At 41.6% G+C, this 22,098-nt stretch overlaps 1 protein-coding gene across 1 annotated transcript in view; it reads right to left on the bottom strand.

Annotated features, from left to right (window-relative positions):
• Positions 1 to 22,098, bottom strand: part of LOC145396963 (uncharacterized) — a 301,105-nt gene that overhangs the window by 228,509 nt on the left and 50,498 nt on the right. Inside the window, exons 5-8 of the mRNA XM_080270195.1 lie at positions 18,430 to 18,582; positions 4,755 to 4,928; positions 3,081 to 3,516; positions 2,753 to 2,901 (exon numbers count right to left, since the gene is read on the bottom strand). Coding sequence (XP_080126321.1) covers positions 2,753 to 2,901; positions 3,081 to 3,516; positions 4,755 to 4,928; positions 18,430 to 18,582 — 912 coding nt within the window. The remainder of the gene's footprint in view (positions 1 to 2,752; positions 2,902 to 3,080; positions 3,517 to 4,754; positions 4,929 to 18,429; positions 18,583 to 22,098) is intronic.

The raw sequence follows: 22,098 nt of genomic DNA, 5'->3' as shown, positions 1-22,098 counted from the left end.
CTGTCTATATGACTGTTTATATCTTTTCGTAATGAAGGCCAGTAATACAACAACTGGGCTTGTTTGAATGTCCTATCCTTTCCAGGATGTCCTGCATGTGGGCTATGGTGTATCGTTCGTAATATTTGGGGTATCATGTCATTAGGTATCAGTAATTGTTTATTATTTCTTCGGCATTTGGATTGCCCTGGGTTGATCCTGTATAAGGCATTATTGATTATTGTGAATTGTTCTAGTGGTACATGTAGTTTGGGTAATTGTATGTCATCTCCACTTTCTAACTCGTATATAGCTTTAGACCATATTGGATTAAGTCTTTGTGCTTTTGCGATTTCATCGTGGTTTGGGATGCCTCCTTTGAGATCTAATGCCGCGACATTAATTGTTTTCGGGTTCCTGGATAATGCATCAGCTACTAGATTCGTTTTGCCTTGAATGTAATGAATGTGTACATTGTAGTTTTTGATTGTACATTTCCATCTTGCTCTCCTCCCAGAGAGGAGTTTTTCTTTAAACTTACTCACTAAGGGTTTATGGTCAGTGAATAAGTTATTTCGTAACCAAAAAACCAAATTTCGAAACTTTTGTAATGCAAAAACCACTGCAAATGCCTCTAAGTCTGTAATGCAATAATTTTTCTATGCACCTTTTATTTGTCTGCTGGCAAATGCAATTGGTTGATTCTTTCCTCTCTTATCTTCTTGCACCAGTACAACCCCTAATCCTTTAACAGATGTGTCTGTGCAAATAATAAATGGTTTTGTGAAATCTGGATATGCCAGATGTGGTGCATTTGTTAGTTTACCTTTTAATTCGTTAAATGCTTGTTTTTGTTCTTCTCCCCATTGGAATATAGCATCTTTTTTGAGTAGTTGGAATAGAGGAAAGGCTATATGAGAGGACTGTTGTATAAATGACCTATAATATCCTGCTACACATAAAAATTGTCTACCTTCGTCTATCGTAGTGGGTTCTGGGAATTTTTTCACTGCCTGTATTTTGTCATCGGAGGTGTGAATACCTTCAGTATTTAGTTTGTGGGCTAAGAATTTTATTTCCTGAATGCAAAATTTGCATTTAGAAAGCTTAATTTTTAAACCAGCATCACCAAGCTTTTGTAAGAGTAGGTCTAATTTCTGGAGATGTTCTTTTATATGGTTAGTTGCGACAATTATATCATCAAGATAAACGAATATTCCTTGTCCTAGAATTCCGGACAATACGTAATTCATCAGGAGCTGGAAAGTGCTTGGTGCTGTCTTCAATCCCACTGGCATTCTCTTGTATTGATAATGACCTATATTTGTGGAAAAGGCAGTGTATTTACATGACTCCTGATCTTAGAGTAGACTGTAGCACCAGTCGAGCAGTGCAGTACTCCCGAGGTAGATGGAAAGCTGATGACAGGGAGTGCTGGAGCTCCCGTTTCATCAGCCCACAGGACTAGTTCCTGACCATCCCCCTTTGCTGAACTTTTTCAGTGTCTCAGTTACACAGAGAGTAGGCCAGCATGCTCTCCAATACAAATTTCTCTATCTACACCAAACTACATGCACAGTACACACTACAGTTCTTTTTCCAAAATTTAAAAAAAAAAATCATGACTTCTCTACACTCAGCCTCTGAGTCCCCAAGGGGGGGGACCAAAAATGCCCCCACCTTCCACCCCTCTCCAGGTGAGACTTGAGCTGCCTGGAACCACTGTCTGGCTTATTTCTTCATTTCTGCAACATTCGCGGCCTTTCCTCTAACTTTCGCTCTGTTGAGCACCACCTTTCCTCCTCTAAACCTTACCTTCTCTTTCTAACTGAGACTCTGCTGTCTGAGGCAACTGACAGCAAACCCTTTTCTGTATCCTCCTACTTTCTTTATACTCATTTCAAAGCCAAAGGTGGCTGTTGTGTATATATATATACGCAACGACTTATCTTGCTCTCGTGTTCCTGAACTCGATTCTTCTGAATTCTCTACACTCTGGCTTCGGCTTTCCTGTCATTCTCTGACTAAATATATCTGTGCTGTTTACTTATCCCCTAATTCTACTGACTATCAAAAATTCTTTGACTATCTTACTTTTACGATGGAACACATTCTATCCATTTCTCCTTTCTCTGAAGTCTCCATTTTAGATTTCAATGTTCATCACCACCTTTGGCTCTCCTCTCCTTCCACTAATCCATCTGGTGAACAAGCCAACATCTTTTCTATCCTTATGACCTAGAGCAGCTTGTACAGCACCCTAACCGTATCCCAGACCGCCTTGGAGAGAGCTCCAATATTACAACTAATCCTTCTGCTTCCACTGTTAATATTTTCTCTCCGTTGGGCTCCTCCGATCACAACCCTATCACCTTAACCTGTTCTATCACTCTGGTACGGCCTGTGAACCCTGCAGGGAAACACCGTCTGTGGCATTTTGGAGCCGTGGATTGGGAGGCCCTCAGGCAGTACTTCTTTGATTTTCCCTGGAATGATTATTGCTTCCATGGCCGGGAGCCATCTGAGTGTGCTTTGCTCATTACGGATGTTATTCTCTTGGACATGGACCGTTGTTGGCACCCAAGGTTCAGCTCTTCAAGCGATTCAAGGTGCAGTGGAAGTTTGTGAACCAAGAAGATTACAACCACGACATGAGTGATGCAAATGCCCATCAAATCGTCGAGGAGGATGCATTATCCATCATCAAGTTCTGCAAGAATGCCTTGCAGAAAGGTCACTCCCGGGATGATTATTTGGAGTTCTTGGAACTCACCATCATCTTCCTTGGCAAAGTGCCTCCCCATGGGATTTGATTCTGAGTGCCTGATGCGATGCACCAGGTCCACTGGATGTCGAAGGTGTTGTACACCCTGAAGGTACGGATGTTCTGGCAGCAGTTACGACTCACAGCCAAGGAAGAAGCTGGAGTTTGGTGCCTGAGCATGTTCACTGTGAAGCTCTACTCAGAGGCATGGACGGAGACTCCGAACACGGCAAAGGCCCCCCTGAGAGATCTCTGGCTCCTCCGGGCTCTGGAAAAATACGAAGACAAGGAGGTGGCGAAAGTAGCCAAGTTGAAATTCGCCAACCACCTGTGGTACTTGTCCGAGGAGTTGGTGGCCCTGGCTCTCCTTGACGACAATGTTTCTCCATGAAAATGAAGAAGGTGATGACTGCTGTGATGTTGGAGGAGCCAATAGAGGAAGACGACCCACCCAAGAAAGCGTCGGTCCTGGCGTGCTCTTCCCGGTCATTAGAGACATTTGTGATGGGAGGACTCACCAGTTCTTCGACAGACTCCAATTGCGACGTGAATTCCTGGAACAGGATGTGTCGACATGGCTGGACAGTGAGTAATTGCAAGCAGTTGCCAAGGTGGTCCAGAACCTCCCCATGACTAACGACCATGCCAAACGGGCCGTGGCATTGGCACAAGAATACAAGAGGTGCCACACAAAGAAGGAGGGCAAGCTGCAGTACATGCTCCAGGGCATTGTGAAGCACCGAAAGAAATTCCCGGATGCTCAGAAGGTAATGCTGTGAACAGGGACAATGAGTGGTGTCAGCACCTATGAGACTCCCACCCCTGAGTGACTAATACACTTAAATGGGGGAGACTCAGAGGCTGGTATATCCTATAAGCTTCAACCTTCATGAGCACAGGGTAAATATTATTATTTCTCAATGAAATATTAACCACAGTATTTTTTATGGGTAACCTCAAAGATTGAGACCCTGGGAGTTGAATAATTCCAACTTTCGATTTTGAGGACCACGCTATCTCTCTCTCTCTCTCTCTCTCTCTCTCTCTCTCTCTCTCTCTCTCCATTATATATATATATATATATATATATAATTTTAGGGTGGTCCTTATACTGTAAAGTAGGGCCAAAATTCGATTTCGAAAATTCAAATGCCATATCCATTCAGAACATTCTGAATAGGTTAAAAATGCTGTATGTGAAATGTTTTTGACAAATAATTATTAGAGCTTACCCATTGCCCTTGAATATCACTGTATAAGAGTCAAACCGTGTATATTCAGAGGATTTTGTATCTGAAAGTTTCTGACATCTATGAATTTTTCAGATACGATATCAAGTCATAGAAGGTCACAAACGGTTAATTTTGGAAGAAGGTAGATATATTAATTAACTAATCTGAAATGCTTCAAAGCAAGTTATAGATTTTTTATGAACACTTAATTGTAATACCAGTAAACGACTATCAATACAGTCACTTCTGCATTATTAAATGACCAATATGTCGCCAACCAAATCACCGACCATTCATTGCTGCAGGCATCGCTTAACTCCAAGAGGAACTCTGCGTCGGCGGTTGGTCACAACCAGTAGGATGTATTGCAACTGGTCTTCATCCTTCGTTAGACGATTGGAGAAGGCCTCGATAAATGCAACTGCTCCTTCAGCGTGATCATTGGTTACTGTGAGTTTTTGCAAACATGCCGGCACCTTTCCGTGTGTATGATCTTCATACCATTGGTCAACAGGTAACTTCAATAAGTCATCATAGATGTTCAGTCTTTTGAAGAGGTTCATTGTTTGCTTCGTGGCAAAATCAGCGACAGTCTTTCCTCGAACGTCAACAATCGCAATGGTCACTCACATGGGAGGATCCTCCATACCATCATTGAAATTCATAGCTTGCACCATCTGTTTCTTGACTTCTTGACTGACGTTATCATCAAACAGTGCAAGACCCAAGAGCTCTTCATTCAAGTATCACAGATGAGAGGCAATTTTCTGAGCTGTTACTCTGGAAATCTCATTGCTGATGGTGGCATAGTCGACTAGGGCCTGCAGCAGATGCAGGTCGTTCTGTGGGGTGCTCACTGCGAGTGGTGCTGTTATCCAGGCCTTGATGTAGAAGCGTGTGTAAAACACACACAGGTCACAGAGACCATGCTCTTCACTGATGGTCAAGGTAAACTGTGAACGAAACATCCAACTCTGAATGTGTAGATTACCTTTGACATCCATTGTGCCTGATGCATCGTGCTGGGCTTATGAAAACGAATATCTCGTGGAGATGATGAACTGAGGAAGATGGGAGTCAGCTCGAGTAGCTCACAGTAATCATCTCGAGGCTGCTTGTGCAGAAGTGTAGTGAAAACAAAGGTCAGAACCTCCTCCTAGATATCTTCAAGTTAAGCTGCGACCACTTCATCAGATGATGCGACTTGGAAGTGCTCCTGGTCAATTGAACTCCAAAAAGTTTGAAATCGCTTGAAGAGCAATAATTCTGGTGCTGGTGCAACATGCATGGCTGCCTTGCAAGCAGTTCCTGCAAGTAGTTTTAAGATGTGATGCCGGCAGGCGAGGTACAAGAGTTCCCTGTCCAGTAGCTGTTCAACCATAATGCATGCTTCTTTGTGGCAACCCATGTTTGCGCTTGTCATGTCGAAGCAGATGCCTTGGACCTTTTCTGCAACTCTCCACTGGAAGTCGGTCCACTTTTTCATTGTTGGTGAGGTCTGGAAGAAACTTTCCATCCCACTGTACAACGATTACTTCGTCTGGAGAGAACTAATTCATTATACTCATCACCGTCTCTGAGCCATTTCTGTCGCTGTTGCCTGATGCTGCTGCAGTTCAGAATTAATGAACTGAGATCATGACCCAAAGCTTTTCCTGTTTCTCCGAGAATCATCAGAGTAGCGCAATCAGACAGTTGATATCGATCCACAGTGGCTGACAAATTTTGACTCAGCACAACTTTCTGACCACGTTTGGGTGGTGAAGGAAGACTTATATTTAATTCCTCATTTACAGGAGTCATGCAGTTACCACTGGACTCATCCCCAGATGACAAAGTACTGCTGCTGCTGCTCTCCAATTCAGCGATTTCTTCAGCCTGCGCAACTGCAGTGGCGGCCTTTTGCTCTTCGTTTGAGCTCCATATACTCACGGTGGCACTTATTTGCTTCTTTGATACTTAGCTTCTTGTCAATTCCTGCCATTGCCCCTGGCCGGCCTTTCATACGCTGACTGATGAGAAACTGCTTGTCCTCTTCTATTGTGATCAGTTTCAGGGCGTCAGCATGTGCAATATCGAAAAGGTCATCCAAAGTATCTTTAAATGATTGCCCACCCTGGACTTATGCTGCTGTTGTCCAGCTCTTGTTTTTCTTAAGAGATTGCCACTGAAGCAAAATCTCCAATTTTTTCTTGGAATTGCATGTTTGTCAAACTGGAATACGGGCACGCTCCCAAAATTGTTCCACTTTTTCAGTTGTAGCTGTCACTGCTGTTTTCATTGTTTTGTTCTGCTTCAGGCGGAGGTGCAAAAGATAACCTAGGGCTTGGCGGTTTGAAGGCAGTTTGGATCCTTTGATACCATCTTCCACCTTGTCAAGCAAGTAGACATCAGACCGAGTCCTAGACAAGTTCTTTTGCTTTAGTATCAGTGCACCCACTCGTCGAAGCGATATTTGTCCAACACAGTTCAACCAGTTATCAGTAATTATGTAAGATTGCCTGTAAAAGCTGAAAACATGCAATTACAGGGTGCAATTAGATTGTCACTGTATGCTATCAGTACACAACAGTGACATTTCTATGCACTTAACAAGTAAGTGAAACACTGTTATATACCAAATTGTCATTGAAATCTAGTAAATTATCGTCACCACGAATATCAGCAGCATAACCAAGTCATGAGGTCTAACGACAATTATCTAACTGCCACGGCCGGTTTACAGTAGGCATCTGCGATCTGCCTAGGTGCTATGAATTTAAATCATTGTACAATGAAGAACTGAGTAGTTTCAAGACACCGAAATTGTGTGAGACATTTCTGTGACAACTATGTGGGACAAGCTGAATGTGGCCGATGAGAGACCCCTAAATATAAATATTTTTGAAAAATATTTTGCATGACATGTTTTCGTGTTATATGGAAGGAACTCAGGGGGTATGGTCCTAAAAATTCGCAAGATTGAAAATTAGGACTACCCTAATATATATATATATATATATACAGTATATATATATATATATATATATATATATATATATATATATATATATATATATATACATATATATATATATATATATATATATATATATATATATATATATATATATACATATATATATATATATATATATATATATATATATATATATATATATATACACATACACAAGTATATATATACATATATTTGTGTGTGTGTGTGTGTGTGTAGATCTATGAATATTTGTATGTGATATATGTTTGTGTATGTATTTGTGTATATATGTTTAACCAGCGGCATCCCGTAGACGTACTTCCACGTCCTCACGTTTTGTCACTGCCAATCCCGTTGACGTACTTCAACGTCCTGCAATTGCAAGGTTCATAATTTCCACAATTTTCAAAATTCGCGCGAGATTTTCAATTCGCCCACGTACCCAAGCCTCCCCTACCTGCCGCCAGGCGGGCAGCGTCCCAGACCCCGCGTGACCCGCGCTCGCCCTTGTCTCGGTCACTCACCTGTTAGCAGTGACCCAGGTCAGACATGGCGCGGAAAGGTCTCTCAGACGACGAAATTGCATCCGCCTTGGAAGCCTTCACTGGAGATAACGTCCAGCCAGAGGAAGAAATAACAAGCAATGATGAAGAGGTTCCTTCGCCCCGGAAAAAGCGGTATGTGACATACCGTAAGGCAAGGGAAGGCCAGCCTGCACCCCAACCACGTCCATGGCTCTCTCTCCATCCTGAATCTGATGAGGACGAGGATGAGGACGATGACGATGACGGCGGCTTAGGACGTGATATCGCCTCGTGGTTGGGTAAGGAGAAAATATCACCCCAAGGATCAGAAGGTGGGGCGAGAAGACAAATAAGGTATGGTGCAAGTCTTTTGTCTGGGGAAGTGGAAAGTGGTGTGGTGGGAGTGCTGGGTGAAAGGGAAAGTGGTGTGGCGGGAGCGCGGGGTGAAAGGGAAAGTGGTGTGGTGGGAGTGCGGGGTGAAAGGGAAACTGGTGTGAGGGAGGCAGCACGAGCACGTGGTGCACGTAGGCCTAGGGGAGAGGAGGTGGAGCCACTCCCCAGCACGTCTTTCGCCCCACAATATTCCCAAACTTCCTCCCCACAGCCCCAGGATGTGGGGAAAGGAAGGAAAGGGAAGGGAAAGGGTAAAGGAAAAGGGAGAGGGAAGAGAAGTGCGAGTGATGAAAGGCGCCGCTCTCCACCTCCCCAACCTCCCCCACCACCCTCACCTCCCCACCCTGACGAAGGCGACGATGGGCACGTGGCTGGAGACGGTGGTGTCTCGTGGAACTGGGAAGATGGGAGTAATTTTACTCCCATCATTCACCCTTTCACTGAGGAGTGGCGGTCTGGTTGCACGGCTCCAGGTGTGCATGCGGGTTCCTCTAGGGTGGATTTTTTCCACTTGTTCTTTGGGGAGGCGTTTGTGGGGCGCATAGTGGAACAGACCAACATATTTTCACGAACACAGCGCCGTGAAAGTGAACGTTTGGGAACCACGAGCAGGCATTCCCAACAATATGACTATCCCGTGACAATTTCAGAGATGTTCTTATTTTTTGCCCTGGTTCTCTTGATGGGTGTGGTACGAAAAAAACAAATTCCTGCCTACTGGACAACTGACCCAATGATCCTCACACCTTTCTTTGGAAAGGTGATGAGTCGTAATAGATTTCAGCATATTCTCGGCTGCCTCCACTTTTTTGATGCAGAAGATCCAGCTAATGCAATTAACACTGATAAAATGAGGAGAATTAGGCTGGTATTTGATCATTTACGGGAAATGTTCCGCTCCTCATTTTATCCTTACAGAGACCTCGTCATAGACGAGAGTCTTGTGTTGTGGAGAGGCAATATTTCCTTTCGCCAGTACATACCCAGCAAGAGACACCGTTTCGGGTTCAAGATCTTTGTTATGTGTGACTGTAAGACTGGTTATGTGCAAGACATAGTCTTGTACATGGGCGCACAGACAGATATAACAGAAGATCGTAGTATAGGACTCTCAGGGGCCGTGGTGAAGACAATGATAGAGGAGTACCTTCATCGTGGTCATGTGTTGTACCTGGACAACTGGTACACTAGCCCTCTTCTTGCTAGGTTCCTCCACCAACACGACACCGGAGTCTGTGGTACAGTCAAGAGAAACCGTCGCCATATGGTCAAGATAGGGAGGAAACTTGACAAGAACGAGGTGGTTTTCTTCCAGGCCAATAACATCCTTGCCACCCTGTGGAACTACAACAGGGAAGTTTGCCTCCTATCAACTGTACATAGCCCCCTGATGCACCGCACAGACTCCGTGGATCACTGTAGCGAGAGGAGGCGCAACGTCTGGAAACCCGAGTCTGTACTGGACTATAATCTGAACATGAGGCAAGTGGATCAGTCAGACTCGACGATTTCCAGTGTTGACTGTGCCAGGACCACGATGAAGTGGTACAAAAAGCTCTTTTTCCACTTGCTCGACATCACGGTCCTGAACGCACACTACCTGCACGCCATGACAACCGGAGTATCAGAGACCTTTGAGGGGTTTGTGAGGGAGCTGGCACGTGAAATAATCGCCAGGAATACCCAGGACAGACCCACACACCGCACCCGCACCCCCATGGCTCCCCAGACTCCCCTATGCCTCGCAGGACGCCACTATCCTAGCACAATCCCTTCCGACCCAAACTGCCGTAAACCCCAGTGCCGCTGCCATGTATGCAAGCACTCGACAGTCAGACCAGCCACTCAGAGAAAAGACACAAGGTACGAGTGTGTCGAGTGCAATGTTGCGTTGTGCCTTCAGTCATGTTTCAAAGAGTACCATAACTTCCTACACTACTGAAACTGTGTGGGATGGCGATATGACGCTCAGTATAATGGTAAGGCCAGTCAGTATGTGCTAAGTCTTATATAAAGTTGAAACGGGTGTAATGTTTGCAGGAAAGTAATGTATAAGTTGAGAAATAGTGTAAGTTGAAAGAAGTGATATCAAAACTACACTCACTGTGTAAATCTGCGAAAATATGATGCTCAGTACAACACTCTGGTCAGTAAATATGTGATAGCAAGAATATAAAGTGGAAACGGGTGTAATGTTAGTATGAATGTAACGTATAAGTTGAAAAATAGTGTAAGTTGTAACAATTGATGTCACCAGTACACCAACTGTGTAAATCTGCAAAAATATTATGCTCAGTAGAACATTCTGGTCAGTATGTGATAGGAATGATATAAAGTGGAAAAGGGTGTAATGTTAGTAGGAAAGTAATTTATAAGTTGAATACTAGTGTAAGATGAAACAAATGATATCGCGATAACACTCACTGTGTAAATACACGATAATATGACGCTCAGTAGAATTGTAAGGTCTGAAATTATGTGATATCAATTATATCAAGTGTAAACATGTGCAATGTTAGTGGAGAATTATTATATAAGTACAAAAATAGGATGTAAGTTGAATTAGTAGTCATAGCGACTTCACCGTCTGTGTTATTATGCGCTATTATTACGCTAAATATTTACGTAAGGCCTGAAACTATCTCAAAACAGTTCTCAAAAGTGGAAAAGTGTATAATGTTATTAGGAAAGTATTATGTAAGTAGAAAAAACACAATACGAGTTGAAACAACAGTCACAGAGAGTTCACTCACTACGATAAGCGCTAACATTACGCTAAATGTTATCGAAAGGCCTGTGAATACGTAAAAACAGTTCAATAAAATGTAAAATGGTATAATGTTATTGGAGATGTATTATGTAAGTAGAAAAAATGATATGTATCATGATTCAGGAATGTTAGCGATTCATCGTGACCAGTCTGCCCGATTTTGCTCGGTTCGCACGATGGTACAATGCTTATTTCAGCTCTGTTTTTGTATAAATTCCAATTTACTCTTGTATCACATGGTTTATGTTTGTAATAAATACATATCTACTTACTTTCATTGGTTTCCCAGACTTATAATACCACAGAAAACGTGAGAGGCTCAGACCACCTACAGAGAACACGGTACCAGGTGTGATGAAGGTATACCTGTTTAGGCCACTTATGGACCCCGGTGAACAATTTCTTGGTGATTGACCATTGTTTCTGACCAAAAGCGAAAGTTTTAGCCAAAAAAATTTGGGTCGGTCGGGATTGCGGGGTTCCAGTGGTGAAAAAGTGGTCGGGATGGGGCGGGTTAATATACCTAAATTTTATATGCAAAGGTTTCATAATTTATGTTCTTTTAGTTTTTTCACATTTTAATGTCTTATATTTTATTGAACAATTTTTTATTTTTAGATTTTTAGTCACTAGCTAGTTATTTATTTTATAAGAGCTTTTCAGTTTTTTTTTTATGTCTGTTTATAAGAGCTTTTCAGTTTTTTTTATATCTCTTTCTATGAGCAAAATTTGTCTTGGAATTTCCCTTTAAATGATTATGTCCAAACAGCTACAGCCACTGGTACTGCATCTGCCCACCAATCAGCTACGGAGGTTTAGGCAAGGACTAAAGTATTGTTACAACTACTGCGGCATATATGATAAATGACTGTGTATACGGATTATCATGTATTGTATGCATATTGTATAGTGATAAATGCTATGTAATGTACTGTACTACAAAATAAAGGAATTGAACTAAATTGAATGGAACTACTACTACTTCTAATCTTTTTTTTTTTTTTTTACCTCCATCCATCTGTGAATTATATCGTGAAGATCAAAACCAACCTTCACTAGACAGTTCCTCAAGCCGATCAATAATTAGCGCGGCTCTAAATATGGCCTTGACCTTGATGTACTTTCACCAATTTTGAACACATAGGAGATTTTCATCCCTACTACACACCTATAAAATTTTGTGATGATATATTGAGCGGTTGCGAAATTGTGCTAACAGACACATGGACCAGGTAAATCCATTATCGGAGGATATATTCCCATCACACCACACTAGGATTATTATTCAGCCCCATGCAACTTGGCAAGTGACAGAGCAGTTTTAATCTATCCCAGAGAAAACATGAGCGTCTTTATATGTTGGAGAGACACATTACACACGTGTGTACAAATGTTTTTTACGCTCCTGACCGGGAATCGAACCCTAGACCTCTAGGCAGAAGTCAGGAGCGTAAAAAAACAATTGTACACACGCGTGTAATGTGTCTCTCCAACATTATATATATATATATATATATATATATATATATATATATATATATATATGTGTGTGTGTGTGTGTGTGTGTGTCCAACATATATATATAGGGGGAGGCGGTGGCTCAATCGCTAGAGGTGGCTTGCGGTCCTACCGGACCCAGGTTCAAAACTCCGCTGGGGCAGGGAGCAGTTTAAGGATTTGAATTTCACTACGGCAGACTTTACCGATCTACCAGAAGACCCGCCGACTTGTCGTAAAAATACCCCCGCTAATACCAATACACCAGTCCTGTATGAGACAGCCCTAGCATGTATTCAATATGGACGGTGGGTGTTAGCGCCGAAGTGGTGACATGTAGAGGTGTACGATATGTAGGAGAACTACTGGGCCTTGGGAGCAGGCTGAGAAATCTATGCCCAGAGTCGAGCACATGAAAAATATATATATATATATATATATTTATATATATATCATCCCCATCATCAGCCGTTTAGGTCCACTGCAGGACCGGCCTATCCCTACCGAAGCAGGGACGATACAGCCAATGAAACTCTACCCAGTGGCTTAGGCTGTCTGGTAGAGACTGTATATAGGGTGAGAAGTGCTTGGGAGTGTGACTGTAGTGGCTTTGGATGTGTGTGTATTCTGTGAACCAAGTGTAATCGGCACGCCTTAAGCCGACTGGGTGCAAGCATACTAGTATCCAACACTGGTTCAACCACAGCACCTCTTATGTCTGCCAAAGTTGTAAGTGGCTCGGTGAACGCTTCCCAAAGTTTCTACAACTCTGGCAGGAGGCAAACCCGCGTCCACCAGCGTGCGAAATGCACACTCTACCACTGTACCACAGAGTCTCTCTCTCTCTCTCTCTCTCTAGACAGATAGATATATATATGGATTGATAGATAGATGGATACATACATAGATGGTGATATACAGTAGTTAGAGAGAGAGAGAGAAAGAGAGAGAGACAGTCAGCACAATCAACTGTGTAATGGCCACAATCTCAAGAACCAAACATGAGTTCGGCTGCAAATGATATCAGGGGGTTTCCTACTGGATCATTGCCTATTAAACGTCCAAGCGAACTGCCTCCTGTGCTTATGGGCAGTGTGCCACTGAAAGTGTGTAAGCACTGTCTCGGCAGATCAGATATTGGGATATTAGACTGTAATCCATGAATATCTACTTGTATAATGAAAGAAACCTCAGAGAAGATTACGAATATTAAATTTAATGTCTAAATTAGAAGACATTAGTTGGAATATTGTAGGCTTGAGTGAGAACCACAGAAAAGAAGAAAATCTAATTCAGCTCAAAGAGAGCAATCACTTATATTACTACAGAAGAAGGCAAAATGAAAGAGTTAGTGGTGTATAACTTCTAATTAACAGAAATCTGGCAAAGAACATTTTCAAATTTAGCAGTCTATCTGACAGAGCAGCATTGGTTGTAATTAGACTGTGTAAAAAATATACCCTGAAATTATTACAGGTATATGCACTGACTTCTCAAAGCTCAGATGAAGAAATAAAAACATTCTTTGACAACATCTCCCTGATTATGGAATAAGAAAAGACAAGATATACTATGCTCATGGAAGACTTCAATTGAAAAGTTGGCAAGTCGAATAATGGAGGAGCCTGTATAGGAAAATCCAGAGTGAAAAAAGGAATGAGTGAAGTGAAATTGTGGTCTAATGGTGCTAAAATGTAAAACATGAGAATAATGAACACATTCTTTCACAAAAGAACAGGAAGAAAATGGACCCACAGAGGTGCAAATAGAAAAACAGAATGAAATCGACTTCATTACAGCAGATAAGAATAACATGACCGTCAGTGTCACGATCATCAACAAAGTAAATATGGGAAGTGACCATAAAACGGTGGTTGCACAGCAAGATTCAGTTTCAGAAATGAAAGATGATTAAAAAGATATATCCAATGAAAATAGGCGAAAACAATGCAGCCCTTCAGTTAGAAATAACAATAGATTTTAGGGTATAAGTTATGCTGAGTGTGACACTAATGAGTTGAATAACTGACTAACAAAAATGCTAAGAGAATCAGTGGAGGTAGTAGGGAAGATCATACAACCAGAGCCAACAAGTATTCCGAAAAGACCATCGAGCTGATGACAGGAAGAAAGAAGATGAAAGTAAAAAAGAAAGAAAAACGAAATGGAAAGAGCAGAATTAAATACACTTTTCAACAAAATATGAAAAAAAGTAAAAAGAAATAGGAACATGGATGAAATCAAAGAATCCATCTAACAAGGCGTTAGGCGACGGTGGCCGGCTCTTTGGGGGCCTTTGCCAGGCAACAAGTAATTGTCTATCAGCCAGATCCTTGTGAACACATCTAGGTCTTAGGATGGTCAGTATGTTCAGGTTTGTTCAAAACCGGTTAACTCTCATTGGTAGAAGTGCCTGCCACAAATAAACAAGACTGCCAGGGATGCTGAGGCCAATCTTTGCAGGGTTGTCACTCGAAAACTAGTGGTGAGAAGGGAAAAAATGGAAGGCACACTCCCGATAGGGAATAACCTAAAGATTACGCCTATAAAAGTCAGAGTTTTCTACGTCCATTAGTAATACTTCTACAGTTCAAAACGTGAAAAGTGCGAAAAAAGTGGTTTTTCGGCCATTGCAAGGCAACGAGTCGTTGGCAAGCAAGCAAAACCTAGAGGACACAACTAGGTCATAAGCTGGTCATTGTGTCCGTGTTTGATCGGGATCAGTTGATTCTGAAAGGTAGAAGTGTCTGCCACAATTAAACATGAAAGAATGAATACATGAATACAAGAGAGAAAGAGTGAAAGCAAACACAACTAACAACAACGGCAGCATGGAGCTGGCCAAAAAGGAAAACATCTGAAACAGGTCCGAAGTAAAATGGCTCTAGGGAAGCAACAAATTCTGAAAGATAAAAATTGTGCAGTCATTAAATTCAAAGATAGGATGGTGAAGAGTTGAAGAATTTTACAAAGAACTGTATGCATCACGGACAATTGTACCAGTAGCTAACTTTTCAGTTGACACAAGTGAAATACCTGAGGAAACACCAGACTAAGAAAACATTTCTCTTAAAAGTATGAAAAGAAGGAAAGCCGGAGGAGAAGGTGGAATAGTTGCAGGTTTATTGTCGGATGCCGGAATAGAAGCATAAAACGAGCTCGCCCACTTATTTGCTCAATGTATAAAAAGGAAGAAAATTTACAAAACATGGTGTAATGCAGATGTTATTTTGCTTTACCAAAGATGCAGCTCAAAAGATATTAGTAATTATCGACCCATTAGCTTAATACCTGTTATATACAAACTGTTCACTAAGGTCCTTACGAACAGAATAACAACAAATTTAGAAGAAAATCAACCTCATGAGCAGGCGGGAATCCGAAGTGGGTATTCCACTACTGATCACTTACACAATGAATTAGCTAATTTCAAAAACTACAGAATATAATAAACCACTGTGCTTAGGTTTTGTTGACTACGAAAATGCTTTCGACCCAGTGAAACAGAGGGCAGTGATAAATTCACTGTAGGAACAAGTGTAAAAGAACATTGTAAAACTGCTCGAAAACAATTATATAGAGGGAAATGCTAGAGTTAAATGACAAAATGACTCGGACAATAATAATATTGAGAGAGACGAGCATCAGAGTGATTTACAATCTCACCAAACTTATAAAAGTGTTTTCAGAGAGCTAGACTAGGAAAACGAAGAAGTAAACATAGATGGGGAAATCTAAAGCATTTAAGATTCGCAGATGATATTGTCCTAATCTCAGAGACCGCTAAGACATTGCAAGAAATGTTAAATGACCAAAACAGAAAAGTCTCGAAGTACGGCTGAAGATGAAAGGGAGTAAAAGTAATGCTTGATCCAGATCCAGTAAAGATTATCATCAGAATAAGTGAAGACATTCCTGCAGAAGCTGAAGAGTACAATTACTTGGGGCAAGTACTAAATCTAACGAAAGCCCATGGTAGCGAAGTAAAAAGACGTATTACAATTGGTTGAAAAGCTTTCGGTAAACATAGAGACCTCATGAAATGTAGCTTGCCAATATGTATTAAATGTAAAGTATATAATGAATATATAATCCCAGCTATGACAGACGCTTATGAGACGTGGAAACTGACATAATCGATGGAGACTTAACTAATCAGTTCTCTAAGAACAAGGGAACGGACAGTTTTATGAATATCTTTAAGAGATAGGAAATAATCAACTTGGATGAAAGAGTAGACTAAAGTCAAAGACATTATACAGCAGAAAATATAAAAGAACGGAAATAGAGGTGTGCAGGTCATGTAGCAAGGATAATGGATAACCGATGAAGGAAGAGGTTGGCTGATTGGGCTCCAAGATATTTTATGCATAGCAGAAAAAGGCCAGACAGGAGGTAGAGAGATAAAATAGAGAATTTGCCTGCATAATGTGGCAGCGATTGGCTTAGCCAAGGAAATTGTGGAAAAGGTTATGGAAGGCCTGTGTGGACTTGCAATGGCTGCTGCTGCTGCTGATGATGATGATGACGACTTGCTGTATAATTGCAACGACCCCTGCCACCCCGACCACTTTCGCCACCACCCTTTGGAAGGGCAGGGGGGGAGGGATATCCTCTTGGTGCTTCTTCTTCAGCCCTGAAAATTATAACTTTCCACACTCAACATTCGTAGCTGTCCATTACTTGGAAACAGAACTGTGCGTGCGTATACCTACAAAAATGACACTTTTGATTTTTGTACTTTTGGTAAAGGCAGCTGTGTGTTTGATGGCAAATTTGCTTTCTTTGCAAAGTGCTTAGTCTCTGCACTACCCCCAGTGATGGCGAGTCTCATGGTTGGTTTCTTATAGGGTGTAAATACGTAGCTTCTCTGATTATTCCCTGGACGCCAGGCTAAAATCTGCTCGTGCCTCATCTCAGTTTGAAAAAAAGAAACACTTCTAACCTTAATATCTCAGAAACTAAAGCACGTTAGGGAAATGAATTAATGACCACATTACTCACCAACTGTTCCTCTTGCGAATGAAAGTATCTGTAGGTTGTTGCGTTGATAAGTAGTGACGTGAGGAAGAGGACTCGTTTTCGCCGCGAGAACAGGATGTATTCATGTGTCTGACCATGGCCCTGACTATGACTCTGTTCTCAGTGTAATAGCGTCTCCATTACTAGATAAACTAGACACAGTGGTGTCCAAGGCACACCCTTTTGACATTATCACTAGTCCTTTCCTAGTATCCCAGGAAAGAGGCTTGGCAGGGGTGGATGAGGCAAAAGTCCACGTGAGGCGGGAATGAAATCGGACGAGAAAGGTATAAAAAGATCGTCCTACACCTAGCAAAGTCACAGAGACGACTGAGGTATGGTTGGACATGCTGGTGGGAGTCTTCCCCCAGCTTTTGGTTGCGAGATAAAGTGGCGGCCACTTCAAAACGTACCAGAAAAAAAGTGCAGTTCCTACAGACACCCAGTGCCATCGTGCCACCTATTTTTTTACAATTCCAACCAACACCTGGCAGTTAGGAGTTAAGTGGGTTAAGAAACTGAAAAGAAGATTGAAGTTTGCAACCTGCCACATATCGCATGTGCATGGCTCAGTTGACTTCATTTTTTGCATACAAACACAAAATCACATGGCCAGTATAACTATCAACTCAAAATTTCCTAATCTTCTTTCTTAGCTGTAAGTTTGACTTGGTGGCTTAGCTATTCCCTGCCCATCTCTACTAATAGCACCTCCATGCTCTTAATACCTCTTCATTACTTCCCTGCATTGCTGCAGAATAATACTGCACCGCTGTAACACTGTGCACCCTCGATGGAGCGCCTCTGGTGTCCAGACGCTTGCCAGGCCTATTCATAATTCCCTGCACCTTGCCCTGGGAAGCACCCTGTTTCAACCTTAGTAAGGCACTGTCTTTGACAAGGACGTGCGGGTTCCTTGAACAATGTGTGTATAATACTATACCATTAGGTCGGCCCCATAGAAGCGATTTTTGCCTGCAGTTGACAGGTCTTTTCAGTGAGACAGACTGGAGTTAAACAACAACAACAGCCACTACACTCTTTCTGTGTGGGAGAAGGACGCCTTTAAGCAGCGATATCAATACTGGTTGGCAGGTCTGCTATCCAGTTTCACATGTGTTCCTCAACTCCAAGTGAAAGTAGGAGTGTGTGCTACTGGAATAGTGTAACTTCAACCAGCGTCCACCAGGTTTGCGTTTCAGGTGAACCTGGAGCTACAGCTACTACTACACTCATATACACCTCTGTTCTAATCACTACAATCTTACATTGAGCGTGGCCCCCTGAAGGTCAGATATTTTGTCTGGGAAGATGTTTGGCATACGTGTGAAGTGTGAGCGTCGCCAGGTAGACAAGAACGCCACCCTCTCCTTCGAGTATAGTTTGTTCGTGTACACGCGCCACTCACCACCTGACCCAGCCTGCAGGAATAGTTACATCTCGTTAATATAGAACATACTAAAGGTGCAAAGGAGATTTCATTGTAACTCTTCCTTAGCGTTATATTTATTTATTTATTCAATAAGAACTTCACATTCTTTGGAGTTCTTATTGATATTGTTGATATTATTTTGTGTGATTGTGTGTGTGGGGGTGGGGGGATCTAGAAGGCTGGCATTCCAAGACCTTTGGAAACAGACATGAAAGTTTTAGCAATGATGTATGTTGGTTGGAGGCATCTTTTGGCATAGAAAAAAAAAATCCTAGCACTAGCACAGCAGTAGTGCCCTCAATGTTATTTCTTCAATTTTGCTCTCCTGCACTGCATAAACTACTGATTCAATTGCTTTGCACATGGTCCTGTATGTAGTCATCAACATATACTAATGCACTTGGGTACTGATTCTGACTCCAACAAATGATTTTTGAGATATTGAGGAAAATCAAAATGGTCGTCTCATGTCTTAAAGTGCTAAAATCAAGAGTATTTGGCCGATTTTGACCAAATTTGGTGGAAAAGTAGTGAATCATGAGTGAACTTGATTTACATAGTATAAACGACCTTGACCTGACCTCAAGGTCACAGATCAGAATCCGAATTTTTTTTTTGGTCATACTAAAAGTCCCTCAATATTAGGTCTACAATGATAAAAATATTTTCATTTGGAATGTGGAGTTCTTCGAGTATTGCTCTATGAATTTCATAATTCTAGCTTATTACCATAACTACTTCTACTACTACCACTACTACTAGTACTACTACTACTACTACTGTTACTGCTACTACTACTGCTACTGCTACTGCTACTACTACTGCTACTGCTACTACTACTGTTATGATTATTATTGTTATTATTATTATTATTACTATTATTATTATTATTATTATTAAGAACTTCACATTCTAGTCAGTTCTTAATATTGTGTATTTTTTTGGTGGTGGGGGGGGGGAGAAGGGAGATCTTGAAGGCTGGCATTCCAAGACCGTTCCAGATAGAGACCTGGTAGCGGATTCTGAAAGGTGTCTGGGTTACGAGAAAATCTGCGAGAACTTTTACGATGTGCATACGAGGTGTTGACAAGTGGTATTCTGGAGTGTTGTACGACAGTCTTAAGACCAACACCAGGTTGCGCCTGTGCAAGTGTTGGTCTATCAAGGAGCAGAAAATTTCTCTATTTAAACCTGAGTAACCAATCACAGTACACCAGAGTATGACGTCATAGTGGTAGCAGACGATGTTTCCACACCGCCAGTCATAATTTCCAAGACAGTATTGAAGCAGTGGAAGACCACCAAAATATTATGTACAGAAGGGCAGAGAACTTCTCAGAGGAAGAAATAAGTGCGCTGATTCATAATTTTTTCGACATTGTGTCATGTAGGCTATCACCATATTTTAGATGAGTTTCTTCTTAACACTGGTTTGTTTAATCGAATTTTTGTGAACATTATATCAATAGGTTATAATTTGTTTGTAGTAAAGGCAATATTGGCCGACAATTCTAGTTTTACACATGTCGAAGTAGTACTTGCTCCGTTATAGTATTCTGGCATCGTCTACGACGATCTCTGCCACTTGTACTTATTATTTTTTTGAAAAATCGCAACAGTTGTATGCAATTAAGGATTAATTATTGCATGATTTAATTCTGAGGATTTGGGGGATGTTTGAGCTACAACATTTGTAAAAATAGGAGAGTTATGAGGCTTACGATGTACTTAGGGCTGCCCCTCACATGGCGCAACTATACGAGGAGAATTGACATGGCCGCATAGGGTTTGCGCTCGTTTTCTAGGGCTCCAGAATATGCACTTAGTGAAAAGTAGCTCTTACGCCCAAAGATGGTGGATTTGCGAGAATTTCTGAGCTTTCAGAATCCGCAGCCTGAAATTCTCACTAGTGGTGTATCTTACTTCCAGGCTCCTTTTGGTACATTTCCTTTCCTGGCAGTAGCGCCCTCTATGCATTGTTTTTATTTTTGCTCTTCTCAACAGCAAAAACTACTGAATTGATTGTTTTGCCTATATTCCAGTATGAAATCGTCAACATACACTAGTGCACCTGGGTATTGATACTGATATCCAACAAATACTTTTTAAAGATACTCAGGAAAATCAAAATGGCCACCTCTTGCCTGAAAGTGCTAAATCGGAAACTATTCGGCCGATTTTGACCAAACTCGATGGAAATGTAGGGGATCATGAGTGAACATGATCTGTATAGTATGAATGACCTTGACCTTGATCTCAAGGTCACAGGTCAAGTCTGTAAAAATTTCTGAGTCATACCAAAAGTCCCATAGTATTAGGTCTGCAGTGATAACAAAATTATTTTCATCTGGAATATAGAGTTCTTTAAAAATTGCATCAGCAGTTTTAGAATTTTAGTTATCATCACCATCACCATCATCATCATCATCATCACCATTATTATTATTATTATTATTACGATTATTATTATGATGATGATGATTATTATTATGTGGTCCGTGGGGGAGCCCAATGTGGTCGGTGGGGGTGCCCATCATCCACCCATTCAGTGTTGTAGTATCCTGTTTTAGGTAACTCTGCACTGAGTAACAAACCAAATGATTTCCTGTAAACCAGGAAATCATTTAATAGGCTGGATGGTAACCTTATAACCAGTCAACACGTGTTCCCTATGTGTCAGCAAAAGGGTTGGCGGAAGGTTAGTGCCCCTCCTTGGAGAACAGCTAACTACAAATACAGACAAGATGGCTCGGATGAGGACAGACTAACAGGTGACGACCAAGCACCGGACAAAGGACAGGGTACGGATTGCAGCATGGAATGGAAGGGGTACAAATGATGAGATGAAAGAGAGAGATTGTCCAGGTGTCTGAGGGTGCAAAAGTGGACGTATGTGGACTAACTGAGACTATATGATAAGAGTGAGAGTGTGGATGTGATATATGCGTAGATGAGAATGAGAGGACAAATGAGAATTTATGTATTGTTGTGTGCAAGAGATGGAAGGAGAATGTAAAAGAGTATGGATCAGTTGGTTAAAAAAATTGAAGGTGGAAATACAAACGTGAGCGATTTTGTGTCTGTATGCGCCAATGCAAGATCGTGCAAGCAGAGTGAAAGAAGAGTTCTGGATAAATGTGGAAGTGTCCATGGAAAAGAAGTCTGAGAGGAATAAGAGAGTTTTTGATTGGATATACGAATGGAAAAGTTGGGAATGTGAAGGTGATAGGAGAAGTTGGTGAGTGGGGTGTTCCTGCAGAAGTGGATGAGAATTGCAGTGCCCTAGTGGACATTTGAGCAGGGATTGGGCTGGTGACAGCCGACACCCTCTATAGGCACAAAATGATCCCCAGATATCCGTGACGAGTGATAAGGGTAGGTGGTGAACTGTATGAACGGAAGGCAATGAATGATTTTGTGTAGATGATAGAATGAGAAGGTATGTAATGAAGGAAAGAGCATACAGAGGTGGCAAGAGTTGACATTACGACCACCAGCTGGTGGT

The sequence above is a fragment of the Coenobita brevimanus genome, chromosome 40 (assembly GCF_032717465.1).
Source record: "Coenobita brevimanus isolate Jiangsu-jjx chromosome 40, ASM3271746v2, whole genome shotgun sequence".
In the NCBI taxonomy this organism is placed as follows: Eukaryota; Metazoa; Arthropoda; class Malacostraca; order Decapoda; family Coenobitidae; genus Coenobita; species Coenobita brevimanus.
This window is presented reverse-complemented; position numbering and strand designations above follow the sequence as displayed.